The sequence below is a fragment of the Triticum aestivum genome, chromosome 2D (genome assembly GCF_018294505.1).
Source record: "Triticum aestivum cultivar Chinese Spring chromosome 2D, IWGSC CS RefSeq v2.1, whole genome shotgun sequence".
Taxonomy (NCBI): domain Eukaryota; kingdom Viridiplantae; phylum Streptophyta; class Magnoliopsida; order Poales; family Poaceae; genus Triticum; species Triticum aestivum.
The window spans coordinates 138,868,020-138,890,207 of record NC_057799.1 but is presented as its reverse complement, the minus strand read 5'-3'; the positions used below and the strand labels follow the sequence as shown (position 1 = coordinate 138,890,207).

The window sequence follows — 22,188 nt, the reverse complement described above, 5'->3', positions numbered from 1 at the left end:
TCATCACATAGCCTAAACCATGTCAATGCCTTTCCCTTCAAAGATAAAGGGAAGACTTTCTTCTTGATAACATCCTCGGGCATACCTGCAAGCTTAAATAATCCACAAACTTCATCCACATAGATTAGGTGTAAATCGGGATGCAGTGTTCCATCTCCTGTAAAAGGATTAGCTAGCAGTTTCTCTAACATACCCGAAGGAATTTCAAAGTAAACATTTTCAGTAGGTTCAGTAGGTTTAGGAGCAACTCTTTGCTCTACTGGTCGGGGTAAAGATACCCCGAACAAGCCCCTCAAAGGATTACTTTCCATAGTAACAAGTGACAGTAAATTTCAGCACACTATATAAAATTTTCCTTACCAATTTCCACTTAAACCACAATTATAGGGGATCTATCATAGTCCTTTCAATAAGTAAGAGTGTCGAACCCAACGAGGAGCAGAAGGAAATGACAAGCGGTTTTCAGTAAGGTATTCTCTGCAAGCACTGAAATTATCGGTAACAGATAGTTTTGTGACAAGGTAATTTGTAGCGAGTAACAAGTAACAAAAGTAAACAAGGTGCAGCAAGGTGGACCAATCCTTTTTGTACCAAAGGACAAGCCTGGACAAACTCTTATATAGAGAAAAGCGCTCCCGAGGACACATGGGAATTATCGTCAAGCTAGTTTTCATCACGCTCATGTGATCCGCGTTCGTTACTTTGATAATTTGGTATGTGGGTGGACCGGTGCTTGGGTGCTGCCCTTTCTTGGAGAAGCATCCCACTTATGATTAACCCCTATTGAAAGCATCCGCAACTACAAAAGAAGTATTAAGGTAAACCTAACCATAGCATGAGACATATGGATCCAAATCAACCCCTTACGAAGCAACGCATAAACTAGGGTTTAAGCTTATGTCACTCTAGCAACCCATCATCTACTTATTACTTCCCAAATGCCTTCCTCTAGGCCCAAACAATGATGAAGTGTCATGTAGTCGACGTTCACATAACACCACTAGAGGAAAGACAACATACATCTCATCAAAATATTGAACGAATACCAAATTCACATGACTACTTATAGCAAGACTTCTCCCATGTCCTCAGGAACAAACGTAACTACTCACAAATCATATTCATGTTCATAATCAGAGGAGTATTAATATTCATAAAGGATCTGAACATATGATCTTCCACCAAATAAACCAACTAGCATCAACTACAAGGAGTAATCAACAGTACTAGCAACCCACAGGTACCAATCTGAGGTTTTGGGACAAAGATTGGATACAAGAGATGAACTAGGGTTTGAGATGAGGTGGTGCTGGTGAAGATGTTGATGAAGATTGACCCCCTCCCGATGAGAGGATCGTTGGTGATGACGATGGCGATGATTTCCCCCTCCCAGAGGGAAGTTTCCCCGGCAGAACAGCTCCACCGGAGCCCTAGATTGGTTCCGCCAAGGTTCCGCCTCATGGTGGCGGTGTTTCTTCCCGAAAGCTTGCTTATGATTTTTTCTAGGGTAAAAGACTTCGTATAGCAGAAGATGGGCACCAGAGGCTTGCCAGGGGGCCCACGAGGCAGGGGGGCGCGCCCCCACCCTCGTGGCCAGGGTGTGGGCCCCCTCTGGTGGGTTCTTTCGCCAGTATTTTTTATTAATTCCAAAACGTGCCTCTGTGAAGTTTCAGGACTTTTGGAGTTGTGCAGAATAGGTCTCTAATATTTGCTCCTTTTCCAGCCCAGAATTCCAGCTGCCGGCATTCTCCCTCTTCATGTAAACCTTGTAAAATAAGAGAGAAAAGGTATAAGTATTGTGACATAACGTGTAGTAACAACCCATAATGCAATAAATATCGATATAAAAGCATGATGCAAAATGGACGTATCATACCGCTCCCTCAAGAGGTAGTACTGCTTGAGCGTTTCCTGAACATAACGGTTGGATTCTCCTTCCCACTATTTAAGGGGTCTTCTTACCCATTCACCCCAACATTCTTGAGCAAGTTTTCCCCCATCATTGTTGGCCTCTTGGAGCTTGCTTTCTCTCTATTTCTCTCATGATTCTTACATCTTTTTTAGGGAAAAGAGAGAGGAGAACCAGATCTACATTCCCACCAATACATCTCTCCTCTAAGTGAGGAGAACCATGTGGATGTAGATCTTGGAGTTTTTTTGTGTTCTTTTTGTTCTTCCTCGCATTTTCTTCATATTTTTCGTTGCTTTGGTGGGATTTGAGAGTGAGGGACTTGAGCACTTCGTGTGTTCTTTCCATTGTATTAGTTGCATCGGTTTGAGTTCTCCATGATGATACGTGGAAGTGAAATTTGAGAAGCTTATTACTCTTGGGTGTTTGGGCATCCTAGAGCTTATGCCTCTTGGGTGCTTATGTGCCCTAGACGGTTGGTGGTGTCGTGGAGCTCAATCATTGTAGTGTAAAGCTCCAGGAAAACTCCAAGGTCTCCAATTAAGTTGTGGAGGTTGCCCCGAGAAATTTGTACGGGTTCAGTGAATGCCCCCAAGGGTCCCCAATTGTACGGGTTTGGTGACCGCCCTCAAGGGTCCCTTAGTGGAACCACGACACTTTGTATTGTGCGAGGGCATGAGGAGAATACGGTGGCCCTAGTGGCATTTTGGGGATCATTGTGCCTCCACACCGCTCTAATGGAGATTAGATCCGCAAGGGTTTGAACTCTGGGATACATCAACATCTCTGTGTGCCTCGGTTATCTCTTACCCGAACCCTTTACTTGTGCACTTACTTTGTTATAGCCTTAGTGCTTCATGTTATATATCTTGCTATCACTTAGTTGTTTATCTGGCTTACCATAAGTTGTTGGTGCACATAGTTGAGCCTAGTATATTAAGGTGTTGTGCTTGACAAATTAGACGCTAGTTTTATTCTGCATTTTTTCAAGCCTTAACCGTATTTGTTTTTAAACCGCATATTCATGCGACATCCACGTCCTCTCAGAAACCTTTGCCCTCTATTCAGGATCTCCTTCCTTGCCCTAGCTCATGTCAAGATTTTTGATACACTAACTTTTACTCCCGCCTGGTTCTATGCCATCTCTGTCCTTCAGTTCCTACTTTTTCATGGGGCTTTGAGTTGTATCATCGATATCTTCTTCCTCCCCCAAACACTCTCTTTGGAGCTCTTTTCCTTGGGATCCTACCACGACCATGCCATCTACCTCAAAAGCAACCCAGTGAGAAGTTCATGCTATCACGAGCAACTCCCTGTGAGATTATGGGTCTCCCTCCTCTTTGTCACCAGCCATTTGCCCCACTGTACATTGTCGGGCAGGTGAACATCGTCTCCACACTCCTCCATATCATGTCGCATCAAACTGCTAACATCACAGAAGTAACCTATTTTTTCATACTTCACATCTAGGAACAATCTTGCTCAGACCAGATTAAGGGGAGTTCATCATATGAAGGGCTTGCTCACTTCATTCTTCACCCATAAACGCACATAGTCCCCTCACAGAACCTTGCAGGGTTCAGCTCCACGCTCCGCACCGTCCTAATTCTCTGAGCTAACTAGTCCACAGTCGGATATTTCCTATATAAATATGGAATCTGGTGAATCTGTGCCCCACATCGAGCCCTATAATTTTTTACAGATTCGAGTGTATTTTTGCCATCAAAATCTTCAAACATCACCACGAGACCATGGAAGATCCATCTCCCCTGAAACATCACCCTTTTCTAATCCCCAAGACAAAGCATCTAGACCACAAAAATGGTGTCGTCCATCTCTTAGATCTCTGGCTAATGGGCTAGGTTCCTGATGAATTTCATTGTTTTCTTGAATGCCGCACTACTGAAGTTCTTGGTTGTGTGTAACTTAGCCACTACAAGCCAACATGCCGATTTAGCCTACTCGTCGGTCTCATCAAGCCCTACATACACATCATCAAGTTCACATTCCTTCAGTCTCATCTTCCTCATAGTATCCTCCAGACCACCCGTTGGTTTCGGTTCGATCAACTATCCTTTTTGAAGCGGATAGTTCACAAGGATACAATTAGTTCAGAATAAAAAAAATGAAGATTGTGAGGCGTTTCCACTACATAATAAGAAACTAGAATTAGATCTTGGAAATCTTTTATAGACACAACAAGTGTGAAATTCCTTAGTCACTAGGCAAGAAAGCTCGATGGGAACAAAAAGGATACAATTAGTTCAGAATCAAAAAAAATGTACCCCCCCCCCCTCAGATTGCTTCTCCTTTACTCTGTTTTGTCCCTCCGGGAACTCGAACTTGAAGCCGCCATGATGATGTATTGAAAAGCTTCGAATGAAAAAATCCATATGTGATCACCCTGAGTTCTCTCCGCAGACACCAGGGTCGGGTGGACGGGCCAACCGTCCTCGTAGTCAACCCAAGAATCTGCGTGGTGAATATCGACAGTGGTGAGCAAAAGGTAGGAAAAACTCGACACTGGCAGAAGGCTTCAATGGTAGGCTAATCCCTAATCGTCTAGACAGGGTAAGTTGCGTCGCTGGACACTTTTCTTCCTTTTGAGCATTTTTTGAATAAAGACATCAAAGGGCATATTATATTAGTTAATATCGAGAAAAATACGGCCCTTCCAAAATTTTGGTCGTGGACCACAGGTTGGGCTAGGGTTTGTGTTGCAACCATTTTTTGGCTAGACATTGTGATTGTGCACTAGCATACACGCGAGTTCTTGGTGGTTGTTCCTTCGCCGGATGTTTGGCTCACAGTCGTTTCGGTAGGGCTGGTGTGGGCCGGATCCAAATAGCCTCTAAAAGCATGTATCATGGATAGACAACTAGATCTTCGGGTATTCTGAGGCTCTGGAACGTGAATAGCACAACCCAGCAGGTGCCCTGCCAGCAACTAGCATCCACTAGTAGGCTCAGCCCACATTTTACACCGTGATACGAATGCAAATGCCTCCCACGCGGGAGCTCCTATTGGACGCACATTGCATCTAATAGTGTGTGGTACGCACAGGGCCAGCCCACTGGCAAGCCCCGAAAGCAGGAAATCCTAAAGAGCAGCATTATCGCTAGGAATCAAACCCGCGAGCTCCCACTCAACTACGCGTGCTACTAGCCACCATGGTTGATGTTGTTGACTGGTTGCAGCGTGGAAGTTTTAAGAACTCACGGACACATTTTTACTTACTTTGAATTCATTTTGGAGACACGAACACTTTTTAGAAAAAATGTGAACAAAATTTGAATTCCAAAATACTTTTTGAAAACCACAAACAAAATTCGACTGTTGAACATTTTTTGAAAATTTGTGAATGTTCTTTAAAAAATAAAATCAAAATTTGAAAACATGATATTTTTTTATTTCCACACATTTTTTAAAATAATCCAAACAATTTTTGAAAATCTGAACAATCTGGCTTCAGTTTCGATTTGCCAGCATATTCGTACAAGTCTATCTTAGTAGTACGTACCATTTTGTTATGGAAAACGCTTACTTTAGAGCGGCTGATATTTTCCTCTCGTAAACCTTCTCCTTCGCTCGACGCGTGTCCCCTGTGGGGCCTGCCCACGTTCTCCCCCAACCTTATCTTCTTCTCCAGCTGCACATTCTTCTCCAACCTTATCTCTTCGCCTCCAGCCCTCCTTTTCCCCTTTCCATGGATCACACGCGAGAGAGAGAGAGAGGAGGCCGAAGGCTATCGCCGCAGCATGAAGTAGGAGGCTGGAGACCGCCGCCGCCGCCGCCCCAGCCCGCCCGCTGCTGCAGCAGCAGTTCCGCAGCCGGCGAGCGGCGGGCGCGCGTGGCGGGCGTCGGCGTCGGCGGCGGGCCCTCCTCGCCGCCTGACGGGGTGAGGCTGAACGAGATCGTCGGCGGCGGCATCTCCGGGGTCCTCTACAAGTGGGTCAACTACGGCCGCGGGTGGCGGCCGCGCTGGTTCGCGCTCAGCGACGGCGTGCTCTCCTACTACAAGATCCACGGGCCCGACCGCATCGACCTCTCGCGCGACACCGACCGCGGCGCCAAGGTCATCGGCGAGGACTCGCTCCGCCGCCTCGCGCGCCCCTCCGCCACCCCCTCCTCCTCCTCCTCCGCCTCCGCCCCCCACTCCAACGGCCACGGCCACCACCACACGCCCCGCAAGCCAGCGGCGGTGCTGCAATGGAGCTCTTGACGGCGGATCCAGGTGTTGCGTTGCAGCACTCGCCGACGGCTGTTGAAGCTGCAGTGCAGCGCTCGGTGCTCCAATGGAGCTCGCCGGCGCTCTCGAAGCTGCAGTGCCGCGCTCGGTGCTCCATTGGAGCTCTCTCCGGCGGCTCCCGGTGCTATGTTGCAGGGCTCTCTGGCGGGCTCGAAGCTGTAGTGCAGCGCTCGGTGCTCCAATGGAGCTCTCACCGGCGACACACGGTGTTGCGTTGCAGCGGTCGACGGCGGCTCCGGTGTCGCAGCTGTTGAAGCCCCGTCGGAGTTGAAACGGAGCTTCGCCGGACGCGCCAGTGCTGCGTGGGCCGTCGGTGCTGCTTTGGAGCTGCGCCCGGGCTGCAATGGAGCTCGCCGGAGCGTCAGTGCTGCTTTGGAGCTTTGGCCGGGGCTGCAGTGGAGCTCGACCGTAGTTGGAATGGAGCTTCGCCGGAGCGTCGGTGCCGCGTTGGAGCTGCACCGGGGCTGCAATGGAGCTGGCCGGCCGCGTCGATGCTACGTTGGAGGCTTGGAGCACTGCGCGAGGTGTGATAGCGCTGCGTTGAAAGCTTCCCTGCGCGAGGTGTAATCCAACGGCCACTAGTAGGCAGATCGGACGGCTGGCAAGGTGGTGTAAAAGTCCCTGCCATCAACGGTTTACGCCTAGCACCGGCCTTTTGTTATTGTCTCGTTCCGTTGGGTTTAGACTCTGTATCTGTTTGTAGGAGTAGCAGCAATTTTGGGGTGCGGCCCTCTAAGCTGTAGCCTAAGTAGGAGTACGAACTTGGAAGGGATTTGAATTTGTTTAGCTGAAGCCTATATGGTTTGAAATTTGGAGTGTATGCGACCTAGTGCGTCTATTCCGTGATCAACATTTCTTTGATCCTGGTGAATCTTTTGTTCCGCCTCATGCAACCCCTACGCTTTTACCATACCAAACCACCAGTCTGCCAAGCCAGGAGTTACGTACTCGCTTCAGAAAAGAAAAGAGAAAAAGGAGACAGTTCAGAAAACTGCAAGCTGGAAAAGCTGTGTTGATCCTCCTCCGGGCCCCCTCCTGCCACGGAGACGGAGCATCTCCACGACTTGACCCCTCCCCCGCTGCGTCTGCTGCTGCCTCCAGACTGAAAATGCTGCCACCGGTCCATGTACGGGTACGACCATGTGGAGACCAAGCCACGACCGCGTGCCTCCTCGTCGCCCGTATGCTGCATATAAAGTAGGCGCCAATCCCATGGCAATTCCGTTTCAGAAACCTCCATCGTCATTTCCTCTGGAGCCCCGCCAATATCTCCAAAACTCCTCCGTGGTTAGGGAAAGGAGTGGTGCTAGAGAGATGGATGGCATGCTTGCATCTATTATGATCCATCCCTCTTAATTAATCGTCCTTGGTTATTTCCTGTTGGTAGTAATTTGTTCTGCTTACTATTCTGGTGGAAATACATGCTTAAGATCACCGGATGAATTTCCCTCCTCTGTCTCTTTTTCTGTCTTCCTCGTAGTAGAGCAATCTTGTTTCCTTTTTGGTCATCTTCCGCGTTCGGATCAGTTCAAAACTGGTCGCATTGCCTCTGATTTTCCATGGCAAAGGTTCAATTGGGGGTTTCTTTGACTTTTTTTTGTCATCTTTCTTTGTCTTTCGCCTTGATGATCTCGCTCTGCTGTTTCCCAGTCATGTCACCAAGATTTGATCATCTTCTTGTTTCTTATGTCAACTTTGAAGGCCGCAATCTGGAGACCATGATCCTCAACACAGCGGTGCCCCTGATGGCCATGCTGCTGCTGCTCACGGTGTCGGCTGTCTCCATGACGCCGAACGACTCTGCCTGCGCCTGCCTCCGCACCTGCTTCTTCCGCAGCAACTGCTTCCCGATGATCTGCGTCCTCTGCCAGATCAACCTGGGCCGTCATCTAGCGAAGGAGGCCGTTCTGGCGCCGACGCTGGCGGGCCGGCGCTACTACGCGGTGGGCGCCGTCGCGTGCTTCGTGGAGCTCGCTCTCAAGCTGTGCATGATCATGGTGCTGGTGAGTCTTTGCGCTGCGTCCGTCCCCGTCTGTTCTTTCTGAAATTGCTGGCTGGTTAACTTGCACTCGTCGTTTCTGTCAGTGCCCCGCGGATGGTGTTTAGGTTCGTCGCGCAAGCCTGGATCGAAGATGGATGATTTTGGAGTCTGGAGATGCGCCGTTTTGTTTAGTTACAACTTACAACTTTGGAAGGGCCTGTCATGTCATGTGGTGTTTTAGTCTCGTCTTACCATTATTCCGTTGTTGTCTTGTCGCTGGGATGCGGCCCTTTAGGCTATAGACTAAGTATGAAGTTAGAAGGGATTTGAACTTGTTTAGCTGAAGTCTTCAAGGTTGGAAACTTGGACTGTATGCAGCAATTTCCTTGTGCAATCACCTCTGTCTATGCGCAATCGTAAGAGCAATTTCAATGGGGCGACTCTGCGGGCGTCCGTCTGGGTCGACGCGGACAAAAAAGCCGGCCCAACGCGTCGACCCAAACAGACGCGTGTCCGCTTTCGTCCGCCTGCCGACCCATTCCCGGCCCATTTTTGAGCCTGATTTGCGTCGGCGCGGACACAACACGGACGCGCGCGCTCGCCATCTTTCCTCACCGGGCCCGCTGGGCGGTGGCACAGTGGATTCACACCCTCGCCCGCCTGCTACGTCGCCGACGCCGCCGGCCATTTTTTCAGATTAAAATGGATACATAGATAGTTCTAGCGTACACACATAAAAGAAAAAGACCACTAGTCGTCGCTTTCTGACTCCGACTCGGTAATGTCCTCCTCCGACGTCTGAAGGTAGGCGTCAGCAAGCTGCTCTCTTCAAAGTCCCAACCCGACGTTTCTCGTAGCTTCAGTTTCAATTGAGCTGCCTGCTTCCGCGAACGCGTTGTCCTTCCGATAGGCGGCTCGCTCCCTCCTCCTCGCGTACCTCTCCGATCTCAATTGCTTGTAGAACTGGCGCTCGTCGACGATGTCCTGTGGGAAGCCTCCGCGCCACACCACCAAGGCTTCCACGTCCTTCTCTACGATGGCGACGCGACGCTGCCGCCTTCGGTGGACACGACGATCCTCGTCGGTGAAAAGCCGTGGGAGAGGCGCCAGTTCCTGCGCCCGCTGGCTCGACATGTTGGGAAAATTCATATCCCGTCGAGGCCTCAGGAGGCGCCACGCCGTCGCGTCGTGCGCGCGGGCCGCCTCCTCTGCAGTGTCGAAGGTGCCGAGGACGAGACGTTTCTCGCGAAACCAGATCTCGGCGGAGAAGGCGCCGGAGCGGCGCTCGCGGACTCCGCGAAAATCCGAAGCGCCCAGGCGGCGGATCGGCATGGTGGCGCAGATGCGGCGAGAGTGGGCGGCGGACAGAGTGTGGAGGGAGCGCCGGCCGCGGCGCGCGCGAACCTTTCCCGCGCGCTGGAGCACCAAAACCAGCGCGCTAGGCCGCTTTCCCCGCGCGCGCGAACCTTTCCTGCGCGCTGGAGCGCCAAAATCAGGGCGACGACATGATCTTAAATGTGCGCGGTCATGAAAAGGGTCGGCCCGTTGGGCGCACTGCCGACCCAAAACTAAAAGAGAGTAGACGGCGGGCGTTCGGCCGACCAAAACGGACAAAAAGCGGACAAAAACGCCGTCCTCAGCCCGTTGGATTTGCTCTAACAGCACAACCCCTACCCGCAGCCGCGCAAGTCTCATCTTTTTCTTTAACCGCTTATATCAGTTCCTTTCGACTGTAACCTGTACTCTCTGGTTCTATCATTAAACCGGACCACCATCCATCTCATGTGCGGATCGTCACGTGTGATTTGGAAAAGCAAAACCAGGTAGAAAAAAACCAGTCGATTTTACGCGTGAGTTGTAAGTTATTCAATGCAAGAAACGAGAAAAGAAAAAAGGTGGCAATTGAGCTCTGAAATGAAGAGACTGAAATCTGCAAAAGCTGTATCTGCTGCTCCCTCCAGACTGAAAATGTTGCCAGCCGTCCATGCACCACCTTGACCTACGTGGAGACCAAGCCACGGCCGCGTTTACCTCCTCCTCATCCTCACCTGTATGCTGCATGCTACTCCTATAAAGTAGACCAACCACCAACCCCATGGCAATTCCGTTTCAGAAAGCTCCATCCTTGTTTCCTCCAGAGCCCCGCCAATATCTTCGAAACTCTCCGTGGTCAGGGAAAAAAGAGTGGTGCTAGAGAGATGGATGGTATGCAAGCATCTATGATCTATCCCTCTTGACTAATCGTTGTTGGTAGTTTGTTCTACTTACTATTCTGGTGTAAATTTGTGCTTGAGATCTCCGGATGAATGTTTTTCCTTGGTTTCCTTTTCTCCGTCTTCCTCACGGTGGAGCAATCTTGTTTCCTTTTTTGGCGATCTTCTGCGTTCGAATCAGTTTAAAACTGGCCGCATTCCCTCTGATTTTCCATGGCAAAGGCTCAATTGGGCGTTTCTTGGCCCTTTTTTTTTTGTTTTCGGGTAGTGGCAGCTCGCAAAGTTTCACCTTGATGATCTTGCTCTGCTACTCCCCTATCATGTCACCAAGATTTGACCTTCTTGTTTCTTATCTGAACTTTGAAGGCGGCCTTCTGCTGGGTGCTGTAGGAGGAGCTGCGAGAGCGAACCAGAACAAGGTAAAAAAGAAAACTCCTGCATGCGTATTCACCATGGATCTCGTGTTCCTCTGCACCTATTTCTCCATCTGAGTCTGCACTGCACGCTCTGCTTTTCTGCAGGCCAAGATCGTCAAGATAGCGGTGCCGGTACTGGTGCTGGCCGTGCTGGCGGTGCTGGTCACGGCGGCGGCGGTCTCCATGGCGCCCGACGGCCCTGCCCGGCTCCACGCCCTCTTCTGCAGCAAAAACTTCCAGGTGATGTGCGTGGTCTGTCAGATCAACATGGGCTGTCTTTTCGCGAGGGAGGCCGCTCGGGCGCGGACGCCGGCGGCCCGGCGCTTCTGGGCGGTGGGCGTCGTCGCGTGCTTCCTGGAGCTCGCGCTCAAGCTGTACACGATCCCGGTGGTGGTGAGTTTGTGTGCTGTCTTGGTCACTTAATTCTCTAAGTTTGGGCTTAATTTCGGGCGCTGATGAATTTGCACTCGTCGTTTCTGGCAGTGCCGCGCGGCTGTGGAGGATGGCGCTTAGGTGCGCTGCGCCTGCCGAAGATGGATCATTTTGGAGATGCGCCGTTTTGTTTAATTAGCTATATTAGACCTTGTACAATGGGAGATGCTTAGAGGAGGTGCTTAAAGAAATAAACCAGATTTTCCTTAAGCACCGGTGCTTATTTGTACAGGGTCGTCTCTCCTGTAAAAATAGCCACCGGTGCTTCAGAAAATCTCGGTTTATTTCTCTAAGCACCCCTCTAAGCATCTCCCATTGTACAAGGCCTTAGAAGTTTGGAATAGCCTGTCATGTGGGGTTTTAGACTCATCTGCTAGTATGTATGTTACTTCGTACTCTACCTGGGTCCTTGCCATTTTGTTGTTGTCTTGTTGCATGTATGCGGCCCTTTAGGCTGTAGGCTTGGTATGAAGTTAGAAGGGATTTGAACTTATATTTACTAGCTCAAGAGAAAGCTTGAAGGTTGGAAACTTGGAATGTACAGTATGCAATAATTTGCAACAAAATTTTCATGGTTAGCTGCTCTCTGCGCGTAGGTCGTTTCATTTTGCAATCACCTCTGTCTATGCGCCATCGTAACAGCACAACACCTACGTTAAAGAGGACTTGATTTTCTTTAACCACATCATATCAGTTCCTTCATTTGGACTGTAGCCTGTACTCTCTGGTTCTATCGTTAAAGAGGACTTGATTTTCTCTTTCTGTGCAATCCCTACGCTTTTACCATACCAAACCACCGCAATCCTCGATTCAGAAAAGAAAAGAGAAAGAGGAGATGGTTCAGAAAGGTAAACTGCAAACTGGAAAAGCTGTCTTGATCCTCCTGCCCTCCTGCCACGGTGACGGAGAATCTCCACGATTACCACCCTGACCCCTCCTCCGCTTGCCGGCCTGGCTACATAGGCAGCAGCTAGACCGCCATCTGCCTCTCCAGCGCCAAGCCAAGGTTTCCGCTACACAACAAGAAAAATCCTGCGTCTGTGGTTAGGAGGAAAGATGGCCGGTAAGCTTGCAATTATCCTCCATGCCGCTTTACCGTTCGATTCATATGCTGGGCTTTCTCTTGGTAAACAATCTGGGTCGCTTACGAGAATTTGTTCTTGTGATTTATTTGCGTCAAAAGAGTGGCTTCTTGCTCTGCTATTTCCTTGTCATGTTACCGAGATTTGATCTTCTTGTTTCTTTGCTCTGCTATTTGCTGCCAAGATTTAACCCACCTCTTGTCTTGTCTCAACTTTGAAGGCCGCAACTTGGGCGCCGCAGGAGCAAGCGGGTTAGCCAGGGTGAGCAATTCCATCCACTCGTCTCTTGCTCCTTCTTGCGTTCGATTTCATCTCTCTAAGCCAGTCTTTGCATGTGTTTTTCTTTGTTTCCGTGCTCTGCAGCCGCCCAAGATCGACGTGAAGACGCTCTGCCTACTGTACATGGTGCTTTTCATGACGCTCTGGATGTCCTCGCTTCGGTGGCCGAGTCCCGCCGGCGCCGGGGTCGGGGTCGGGTCCCGCCGCTACGGCCCGGCCGTGGAAGCCCTGGTCACCTGCTTCTTCTTCACCTTCGTCACCGCCCTGCTGCAGGCGCTGCTTGCCATCGCGCTGTCGGAGAAGCCGGCGCCGACGGCGCTTCCGCCTCCCGTGAGCCAGTGGATGATGGGCATATCCGTGTGGATGTCCGGCGTCCTGTTCTACCTGATCTACACCGCCATGGCCGGCGGGTATGCGCCGGGGCCGAGCTGCTCGGACCTGATCATCGCCGGGGTCGCCAGTGTGGTGAGCCTCGCCATGACCGTCTACAACATGCTGCAGGTTGGAATTCAGTTCTTTGTTCTGTGTTTGTTTATTCTCATACAATTTGAGCATTCTTGTTTGTTTGAGGGAAGGCTTTTAATTAAGCTGTTTATCGTCTGTTTTGCCAGCGCCCCGTCTTTGCTTAGCTGCCGGATCGACGAAGATTGAGCGAGCATCTTGGTACCTGAACTGTAGCGACCGTTTGGATTTGCCTTGCTATGGCAGTTTACCTACTTACTATACTAGTATTTTCTGTCTAGTGTTGGATGTGTTATGAGTTTAAGGTTCTCTATCTGCTGGAAGGACTTGACTTCATTCGGGGGACATGATTAATGTGTTCGTCTGTCAGTACCTGTTGTTTTCGGGAAAAAACTATTTTTGTAGGGAATGTTTCATGAAAAACTTGTTGATGGGGATATGATCTTTTCATTGCTTGTTTGCGTTTCATGCCCTGACATGTTGATGCCTTGATGGGTAGTCAATGGATCACTATCGCCTAGCAGGGCAATGAATCCTTGGTTCTTGTTGATGAGGATGGGATCTTCTCTGTTCGGTCCTCTCTGTGATTGCAATCGGTTCTGCTATGTTAGCCATATTCTACTAATTTCAGATTGACTGTTATTGAGTTCTTGATGCGTGGTTAAAAAAGGATTTAGCTTCAGTTAAGTTAATCATCGATCTGTTTCAGGGTCAGTCTCTGTTCTTATCAGATTCCCATGTTAGAAAATAAAAAATTTGGAGCCATCTATTTTATCATGCTAAAACAGTAGGAGTTACAAAACCATTCAGTGTGGGATCATGCTCATGTCAGATTATGAAATATGATTAGGGGGTAGTAATCAGATTGTAATTCTGACCAGAACAGAGGAAGACATGTCATGGTTAATGTATATTGTAGCTGCAGCAAAGTAGGTAATGTCATGGAAGGATATATATGCAACATGAATCTGGTTCAGGTCATTTAATCCTTGCAGGTCGTCACAAATGAAAATCTGTCATATAAATCTTTAGTAAAGTTTGTATAGAGTTGCATAGTTAGCTACACAAGCTCATTCCTCTAGGAAATTGTTTTTAGAACACAATCTGCTAGCTTATACACTTGATGGTTGATTGAACAAATACACAAGCACATCTCTGAGAATTTTGGTGAAGGATCTGCTAAAGGATTACTTCTGCTAGAATATCAAATTTTGGTGATATCTGCTTGAGTGAATGTTTTGTTTGCATGTTTGTTTAACTAAAGGGTACCGGCAGGATTTTTCTTGAATCAAGGTAAAATATTTGACATTGTCATTAATTAAGGAGAAGTTTTGAGAGTTTTAGCGGAAGGCCGAATTACAAAGCACTACTCTCGCGACATTATATTACTCAGAAATTTTGCCCCCGCCGCGCACCACAGAGAAGCTTCCTATTTGATTTTAGTAACAATCACCCCCACCGGCACCACGATGTTGCGGAAAACACGAGGATTCCACTCATTCCATATTTCCCACCAGATGAGCATCACTAGAGAGATGAGCACCCTCCGAGACTGCGAGATGTTGCAGGTGTTATGTTGCCACCACTCGCTGACAGAATTCATCGCCACCCAATGGGAAGGTTGCACATCAACTAGACCAAGCCAAGCCTTAATCATCACCGCTCCGAAGGTAGCCCCACAGCGATTCGGGCTTCGTGCCTAGCCTGGATCTGCAGCCGACACTCCGATGTTAGATATGGGTAGCTCCTAAGCTGGCGACGTGGTGGCATGGCTACTAGTGGCAGCGGACGGCATGTGGAAAGTGGTGACGGCGGCGGATGGGGGGGAGGGATGTGGACAAGTAGGGTTTCGGTGCTGGCGGTCGACTTAAGCAGCCGGGCTAGGGCACTACGTCACCTGCCGGAGCGGCGCCACGCGGCGCCATCAACCCGACGGAGGAGATGAGCTTCCGACTGACGAGTTTCAGAGTGTTTTCATGTGGGACCCGGCCGTCAGTCCGACGGGGTGGGTCCTTTGTGGCGGCGCCGGTGGCGGTGGATCTTGGGATCCCGTGTCCGGGCTCGTCGCAGGATGCGCGTGGCGGCTGGAGCTTCCTCCGGAGTCGGCGGCGCTTGATGCGGGATCGCGGCGGCGGTTGCCGTTGTATGGGCGATGACAACGGCCGGTGCGATGGTGGGTGCTCCCTATTTTTTAGAAAAGGAGAAGGAACCCCGGCCTCTGCATCTGGACGATGCATACAGCCACTTTATTAACTATTCACACAAGACCTTACAAAGTCATACAACAGTAAGACTAAAGCCACCGTTTAGGCAACATCTGTCGCTACTCCTATCTAGTTGATGTAGGGATGGTGATAGTCTGGGCCTAATACCAAACAGACCTCGCAGCCAAACCTAACATTTAAGACCTGAGGTCCCAACCAGGACGCCTCCCGGGTATGGGGCACCCACCAGTCCGGCGCACTCCTCAACCAGGACGCCTGTCGGGTATGAGGCCGCCGCAATCACCTGCCACCAATCCATCTTCAGTAATGTACTGCTACATCTATCTTGCCCGGTCTAGCTGCCGTCGACGCCACCATGACGCCAGACAACTCCACCATCCTGCGCTCGTCCATCATCACACGCCCACCAGTGAGACCCCGCTGCTCCATGCTGCCGAGACCCGTTGTCGTCGACGCGAGAGAAGGCACGCCACACCACCTCACGCCTCTTCCATCCGGCGCCGCTCCAGAAACGATGCCCCCAATAGGGAACACGACACCACAATGCCGCCATCGTCCAATCTGGTGATCTTAGGATTTCTGCCAGAGCGGCACGAGCAGGTTGACGATAGTTACTTGACGATGCCTTCATGAAGGTAACGACGTAGACGTCGCCATCGCCCGCCATGACCGGAGTCGGCTCGGTTTTCACCGGCGACTATGTCTCCCCAACTCGCCGCTGGTGCTAATAGTGGGATCCAAGATCCGTCACTACCAGCCTGGCCAACCGCCTTCGGTGGAGAAGGTAGCCACCACCACCATGCTCGGGCCAAGACACCCGGAGGTCCTCATGCCGCGAAGATTACCCAGGGAGGATCTCCTCTTGCCGTTGTCGAGACGAGGCGCAGCCGCAGTGGATCTCGATCTAAACCCCTCGGTCCCAGATCAGATCTCATCGTAGCCAAAATCTCATCCGCCAAACGGCCGCCGGAGATCTCCTGGCCCCTGCCAACCCGTTGCGCACTGCCGTTAGAGGAGGAGGGAGATGGACGCCGCTGCCCCCCACGTGTTACCGCCGGCCGAGGACTGTGCCGCCGCCGCCGCCTCACCACAGGGGCTTCGCCCCGCGGCGTCCTCAGCGACGGCAGCAGTAGTGGGAGGCGATGGAGGGGGAGGGCTGAGGGCGGTGTGGACGGGTCTCCCCGGGGGTGTTCTCCCTGTAGCGCACGGAATCGGGGCCGCGGCCCCTCTTCATCAACAGCGGCAGACTCCGGGGTCGTGTGGGCGACTCGGAGTGCGGATCTCGAGATGGTGACGGCCTTCTGAGGCTGGTGGCGGTATGGGACGTCCCTTCCATCAACAGACCGGGTTCGATGCGGCTCGGCAGGTGACACATGAACCTCTCTCGGAGTTGTCGGGTGGTGCCTGTCGTCGGCAGGTGAAGCCACCGGTGGATGTGCTATCGGCGGATGCTACACACGACGTCTTATACGGAGACGTCAAGTCATGCTTGCTACCGGCAGGTGCTGCACGCCGGCTCTGGCAGAGGTGTCAAGTTTAGCCTGTTGTTGTTGGATCAAAGGCGGTCTGACAGTAGCGAGACGCAGGCGGTATGGGACGTCTTTACTTTTGTTGTCTCCTCTGGAGGTTCCAGCTATCGAGGTGTCGGTAGATGGATAAAGGCGGATGGTACAGACAGCTTTAGTGACGAGCTTATGCACTCCGGTGGAAACACAAGATCTCTGATCGGGCTATGTCGTCGTGCACCTGCGTCGTGTCTTTGTTGAAGGTGATGGATTGAAGCTTTGCTTTGGGGATGAGAATCCGAAGTTCAATCTTGTGGTGGACTTGCCATCATCAGCGCATGTGCGGTGATTCCTTCTTGAAGGGGTAGCCTAGGAGTTGTGTATTTTTCGTTTATGTTGTGTCTTGTACCATAGGGTTAGTGGTTATCTGGGGGAGTTACTGTCGCGAGGTATATGGCCTCGGGGTTTGTTTTTCGCTTTTTTCCGGGTCAATGTTGTTGGGCTGCTGGATTTTGCTCTATTAATAATATATGGTTGCATGCATTTCCCATTCTTGACGCGTTAGTAATTTGCAGCCAGTTCTCCAAATTTATTAGCTGCTCTGATGCTCTCTGTGCATTCCAAACTCGCGGAATGTGCGCGTAGGTAATGAACTGCAGGTTATCTTGATTCAGAACTCAATGATAATTCTGTCTCCATAAGAAAACTCCAAGGAATTGGAATGCAACAAAGCTAAACCATTTGGATTTGGAGTTAGGAGTAATTTTTCTTGAAGCCCAAGAACCATTTGGACTCACTCGATTCAGAATCGAAAAGAGGAAAAAGTCGGACAGTTCAGAAAGCTCAAAACTGGAAAAGCTGCGTCGATCCTGCCCTCCTGCCACAGAAACAGAGCATCTTCCCGACTTGACCACCTTGACCACTCACAAGTCACAGCCATCCTCCCCTCCGCTGGCTGGCCCGCCTGCCTATATATCACAGCGCCATCAGCCATTCTTTGGGATTTGTTGGGGTTTTTCCTGTCGTTAATTGTCCAACTAGTCACTACTGGCAGGCGCCACTTTGTGATCTTGCTCTGCTATTTCTTTGCCATGTTACCAAGGTTTGATCTTCAATGCAAGAAAAGGTGGCAATTGAGCTGATCTGAAATGAAGAAACTGAAACCTGAAAAAGCTGCGTCTGCTGCTCCCTCCAGACTGAAAATGCAGCCCACCCGTCCATGCATATGCATGTACTACCTTGACCGATGTGGAGACCAAACCACGGCCGCGTGCCTCATCCTTGCCCCGTACGCTGCATATAAAGTAGGCGCCAAGCCCCCACGGCAATTTCGTTTCAGAAAAGCTCTGTCGCTGTTTCATCCAGTGCCCCGCCAATATCTCCAAAACTCTCCGTGGTCAGGGAATAGAGTGGTGCTAGAGAGATGGATGGTATGCTTGCATCTATGATCTATCCCTCTTGATTAATCGTCCCTGGTTTTTTCCTGCTGTTAGCTTTGTTATGCCCACTATTCTGCTGGAAATTTGTGCTTAAGATCTCCGGGTGAATGTTCTTCCTTGGTTTCTTTTTCTCCGTCTTCCTCGCCGTAGAGCAATCTTGTTTCCATTTGGAGATCTTCCGCGTTCGGATCAGTACAAAACTGGTCGCATCCCCTCTGATTTTCCATGGCAAAGGCTCAATTGGGGGTTTCTTGTCCTTTTTCTTCGGGTCTCGCGCAGTTTTGCCTGCCATGTCACCAAGATTTTGCTCTGCTATTTCCTTGTCATTCCACAAAGATTTGATCATCTTTTTGTTTCTTATCTCAACTTTGAAGGCCGCAATCTGCTGGGTGCTGCAGGAGCTGATCGAGCGAGGCGGAACAAGGTGAAAAAAACCTCCCACATGCACGTTCATAATCGATCTCGAGTTCCTCTGCCAGCGTGTTCTTGCGTTCGCTCCATCTGACTCTGCACGCCATGCTTTTCTGCAGGCCAAGATCGTCAAGATGGCGGTGCGCGCTGGCCATGCTGCTGCTGCTGCTGCTCACGGCGGCGGCGGCGGTCTCCATGGCGCCCGACGGCCCTGCCCGGCTCCACGCCTTGTTCTGCAGCAACCACTTCGTGATGATGTGCGTGCTCTCCCAGATCAACCTGGCCTGTCTTTTCGCGAGGAAGGCCGCTCGGGCGCGGACGCTGGCGGCCCGGCGCTTCTACGCGGTGGGCGCCGCCGCGTGCTTCGTGGAGCTCGCGCTCAAGCCGTACAGGATCCGTCTGCTGGTGAGTCTTTGCGCGGTGTCCGTCTGTTCTCTTCTTTCTCAAGTTTCGGCTTGATGTTGGGCGCTAATGTAATGAACTTGCTCTCGTCGTTTTCGTCAGTGCCACGCGGCTGTGGAGGATGATGCCTAGGTGAGCTGCGCACTTCTGGATTCGGCTGCCGAAGGATTGAAGATGGATCATTTTGGAGTCTGGAGATGCGCCGTTTTGTTTAGTTCCTACTCTGCTACTCTAAGTTAGAAATTTGGAAGGGCCTGTCATAATGGGTTTCAGTTTCAATTTGCCAGTATGCATGTCCGTACTTGGGTACAAGTTTAACTTGCCATTTTGTTGCTGTCTTGTTCCGTTGGGGTTTAGACTGCCTGTCTGTTTGTAGCATGCAGCAGCTTTGGGGTCTAGACTGTCTGTATGAACTTAGACCGGATTTGAATTTGTTTAGCAGAAGCCTTGAAGGTTGGAACCACTTTATATCAGTTCATTTCAATTGTAGCATGTATGCACATGATTTTCTTCTGTGCAATCCCTACTCTTTTTCTGTGCACCCCAAGCCAGGAGTGATGCCAATCTTCTGATACTTCAAGGAGTGGTACCCTGAGCACACAATTTGAAAATAAACTGCAGTTGATGTTGATTCCGAAGTCCGAACAGCATGGTAGTTCTGCCTCCATGACGAAACCGCACGTGCTCAACCAACTCATTTTGAAGATCCTTTCTAGCACTCTCTTGCATTTGGACAAATCTCTTTCTCTTCTCACCTTGGGGGTTCGAGATTGTCTTCACAAAAGTTGACCACTGAGGATATATACCATCAGCTAGATAGTATCCCTTGTTGTACTGGTGGCCGTTGATCTCAAAGTTGACAGATGGGGAGTGGCCTTCTGTAAGCCTTGCGAAGACTGGAGAACGCTGCAGCACGTTGATATCATTGTGAAAACCTGCCATGCCGAAGAAAGAATGACATATCCAAAGATCCTGCGAAGCCACCGCTTCTAATATGAGAGTGCACGGTTTGACATGCCCCTTGTACTGGCTCTGCCAAGCAAATGGGCGGTTCTTCCACTCCCAGTGCATACAATCTATGCTGCCAAGCATGCCTGGAAAGCCTCTAGCTGCGTTGGTCGCCAACAATCTCTCTGTATCAGCGGCAGTTGGCTGCCTCAAGTACTCCGGGCCAAACACCTCGATCATAGCCTGACAGAACTTGTACATTGACATCAGACATGTTGTCTCACTCATACGCACATACTCATCCACTAGATCGCCTGGAATTCCATATGCAAGCATGCGGATGGCCGCGGTGCATTTCTGGTAAGAGGAGAATCCAAGCTTGCCAAGAGCATTCGTCTTGCACTCGAAATATGGGTCATGAGCAACCACTCCCTCTCGCGATTGAACACATGCCTTGCCATTCGAAAACGGCGACGGAATTTATCCGGCTTGAAGAGCAGGGTGTTCGCAAAGTAATCGGCATAGAGCAGGGCGTGGCCTCTCTCCCTGTTGCGGTTCAGGTTGGGAGCATGGCCAGGGAGTGACCCCCTGTACCGAGGAAGCTGCCGATGAATGTGGTCGTGAACGACCAGTGCAGCCACCACAAGATCTTCATCATCCGACGACGAATCGTCCGATGAACAAATGAAGTGGTGGAAGAAAAACTCATCTCCACTGTCCATACCTTTGTGGGAAAAGTGTCGCACACCTTGCGGTCGTGGTGGCAAAGAGGCCGCGATGATCACCTCGATGCAGCAGGGGTGGTTAGCGGCCGGGTACTGGCCGCTCTGGAGCACTCGTCGGAAGGTGCCGCGGCCGCCGTGGTACGTCGCCGGCGGTCGTATCCCCTCTGCCGCCGGCTGCGACGGCGACGGCCAAACCTCCTCCGATCGACGGCCAAAACTACGGCTAAAGCACGGGCGTGGTGGCGGCCATGTCGAGACGTGGTTTGGTATGGACAGCCGGGGGCTGTGCGGTGGGGTGGGGCGGGGAGAGGGGGTGGAAGCGTTGGAAGCGAAGGGACTGCTAGTGTCCCTGACACGCGGGCCACGGGGGGACAAGGGCGTGCGGTGTCGTGGTTCTAAGTCTGATAGTAGAATGGGGATAAGTAGGAGGAGGCAAGATCCTAGCTACGGTGAGGATGTGCACGCAAGATTTACGAGTTCAGGCCCTTCTCAGAGAAAGTAACCGCCCTACGTCTCGGTGCCCGGAGGCTGGTCGATTGGATTATGCGTGAAGTTACAGGGGGTGCGAACCCTTGTCCTAGAGGAGGGGGTGGCTTATATAGAGTGCGCCAGGACCCCAGCCTTCCCCCGTTACATAAGGTTCAATGTACATAAAGAGGAGACATTACTCGTAACGTCAGCAATAAAGCCATATAAATAACCATTAAGACTATGGAGTGAACGCCTGACCGTTGTCATCCTAAGGGACTTTAGATCTTCTGTACTTCGAGTGATTTCTGGTACGGTCGAATGATTATATCTTGGTCGAATGGAATTGGGTTATCCGAGTGGACTGTCTGTTGAGTGGCATGCACTCTGAGGCGGTTTCAGTCGGTGGATGGTGTTGTCCTTTGGATGTCCTTGACTGTCAGGTAATGTCCTCGGGAAGGGTGTCTAAGTCAGGTCTATTACCCTACCCTAGGTATATGTCATCGTCATTAGCCCCCGAATGGTTCAGAGTCCGAGTGGAGATGGAGTTGAAGATGGTTCCGACCCAATTTTTGTGCTTTGGAAGCATTTTACTTGGGTTGGTGAACCATGCAGAAACTTCGACCTCATTTTCAGTCGCTTTGATCCATTCCGAGGTTGTCGAGTGAACTTTGTTGATAAGCTTCGAGTGTTGATATGGAATAAAATCTTCGGCGCGATTGACTGCACTGCCATTCCCGGATCTCACGGGATTTGAAATTTGGGGAAGCGCGCGGGGCGGAGAGGACCGCAGTAAACGGAGCGGATTGGGCAGGGACGCCTCGATTCTCATGCCACCTTTTTCGCCACGTACCGAGCGCGTGACTGTTGCGGGATTTGACAGGATTGCTTGGGCCCACGAGTCAGTCACTCGGGAGTAGGCCCATATAAGACATCGGGGCCGGTGTACTTTGCGCAGTGCGCCCCATTTCTCTTCTTCCTCCTCTGCTTCTCCACTGCGTCCGCCTCCACCCTCGACGCCGCCGCCCCACCCGAGCACAGC

At 50.8% G+C, this 22,188-nt stretch overlaps 4 protein-coding genes across 4 annotated transcripts; all 4 read left to right on the top strand.

Annotated features, from left to right (window-relative positions):
• Positions 1-7,405: 7,405 nt before the first annotated feature.
• LOC123052223 (uncharacterized) lies at positions 7,406-8,507 on the top strand. Its single transcript, XM_044475340.1, has 2 exons — positions 7,406-8,161; positions 8,244-8,507. The coding sequence occupies exons 1-2, from the start codon at positions 7,718-7,720 to the stop codon at positions 8,262-8,264; spliced, it is 465 nt and encodes a 154-aa protein (XP_044331275.1). The 5' UTR covers positions 7,406-7,717; the 3' UTR covers positions 8,265-8,507.
• Positions 8,508-10,217: 1,710 nt separating this feature from the next.
• LOC123052222 (uncharacterized) lies at positions 10,218-11,373 on the top strand. Its single transcript, XM_044475339.1, has 4 exons — positions 10,218-10,344; positions 10,719-10,771; positions 10,874-11,161; positions 11,252-11,373. Exons 1-4 carry the CDS (start codon positions 10,338-10,340, stop codon positions 11,279-11,281), a joined length of 378 nt encoding a protein of 125 aa, XP_044331274.1. The 5' UTR covers positions 10,218-10,337; the 3' UTR covers positions 11,282-11,373.
• A 614-nt stretch (positions 11,374-11,987) lies between these two features.
• Positions 11,988-13,462, top strand: LOC123052221 (uncharacterized). Its single transcript, XM_044475338.1, has 4 exons — positions 11,988-12,263; positions 12,503-12,543; positions 12,646-13,062; positions 13,173-13,462. Exons 1-4 carry the CDS (start codon positions 12,257-12,259, stop codon positions 13,188-13,190), a joined length of 483 nt encoding a protein of 160 aa, XP_044331273.1. The 5' UTR covers positions 11,988-12,256; the 3' UTR covers positions 13,191-13,462.
• Positions 13,463-17,932: 4,470 nt separating this feature from the next.
• LOC123052220 (uncharacterized) lies at positions 17,933-19,478 on the top strand. Its single transcript, XM_044475337.1, has 4 exons — positions 17,933-18,183; positions 18,567-18,616; positions 18,723-19,008; positions 19,108-19,478. The coding sequence occupies exons 1-4, from the start codon at positions 17,956-17,958 to the stop codon at positions 19,135-19,137; spliced, it is 594 nt and encodes a 197-aa protein (XP_044331272.1). The 5' UTR covers positions 17,933-17,955; the 3' UTR covers positions 19,138-19,478.
• Positions 19,479-22,188: the final 2,710 nt, after the last annotated feature.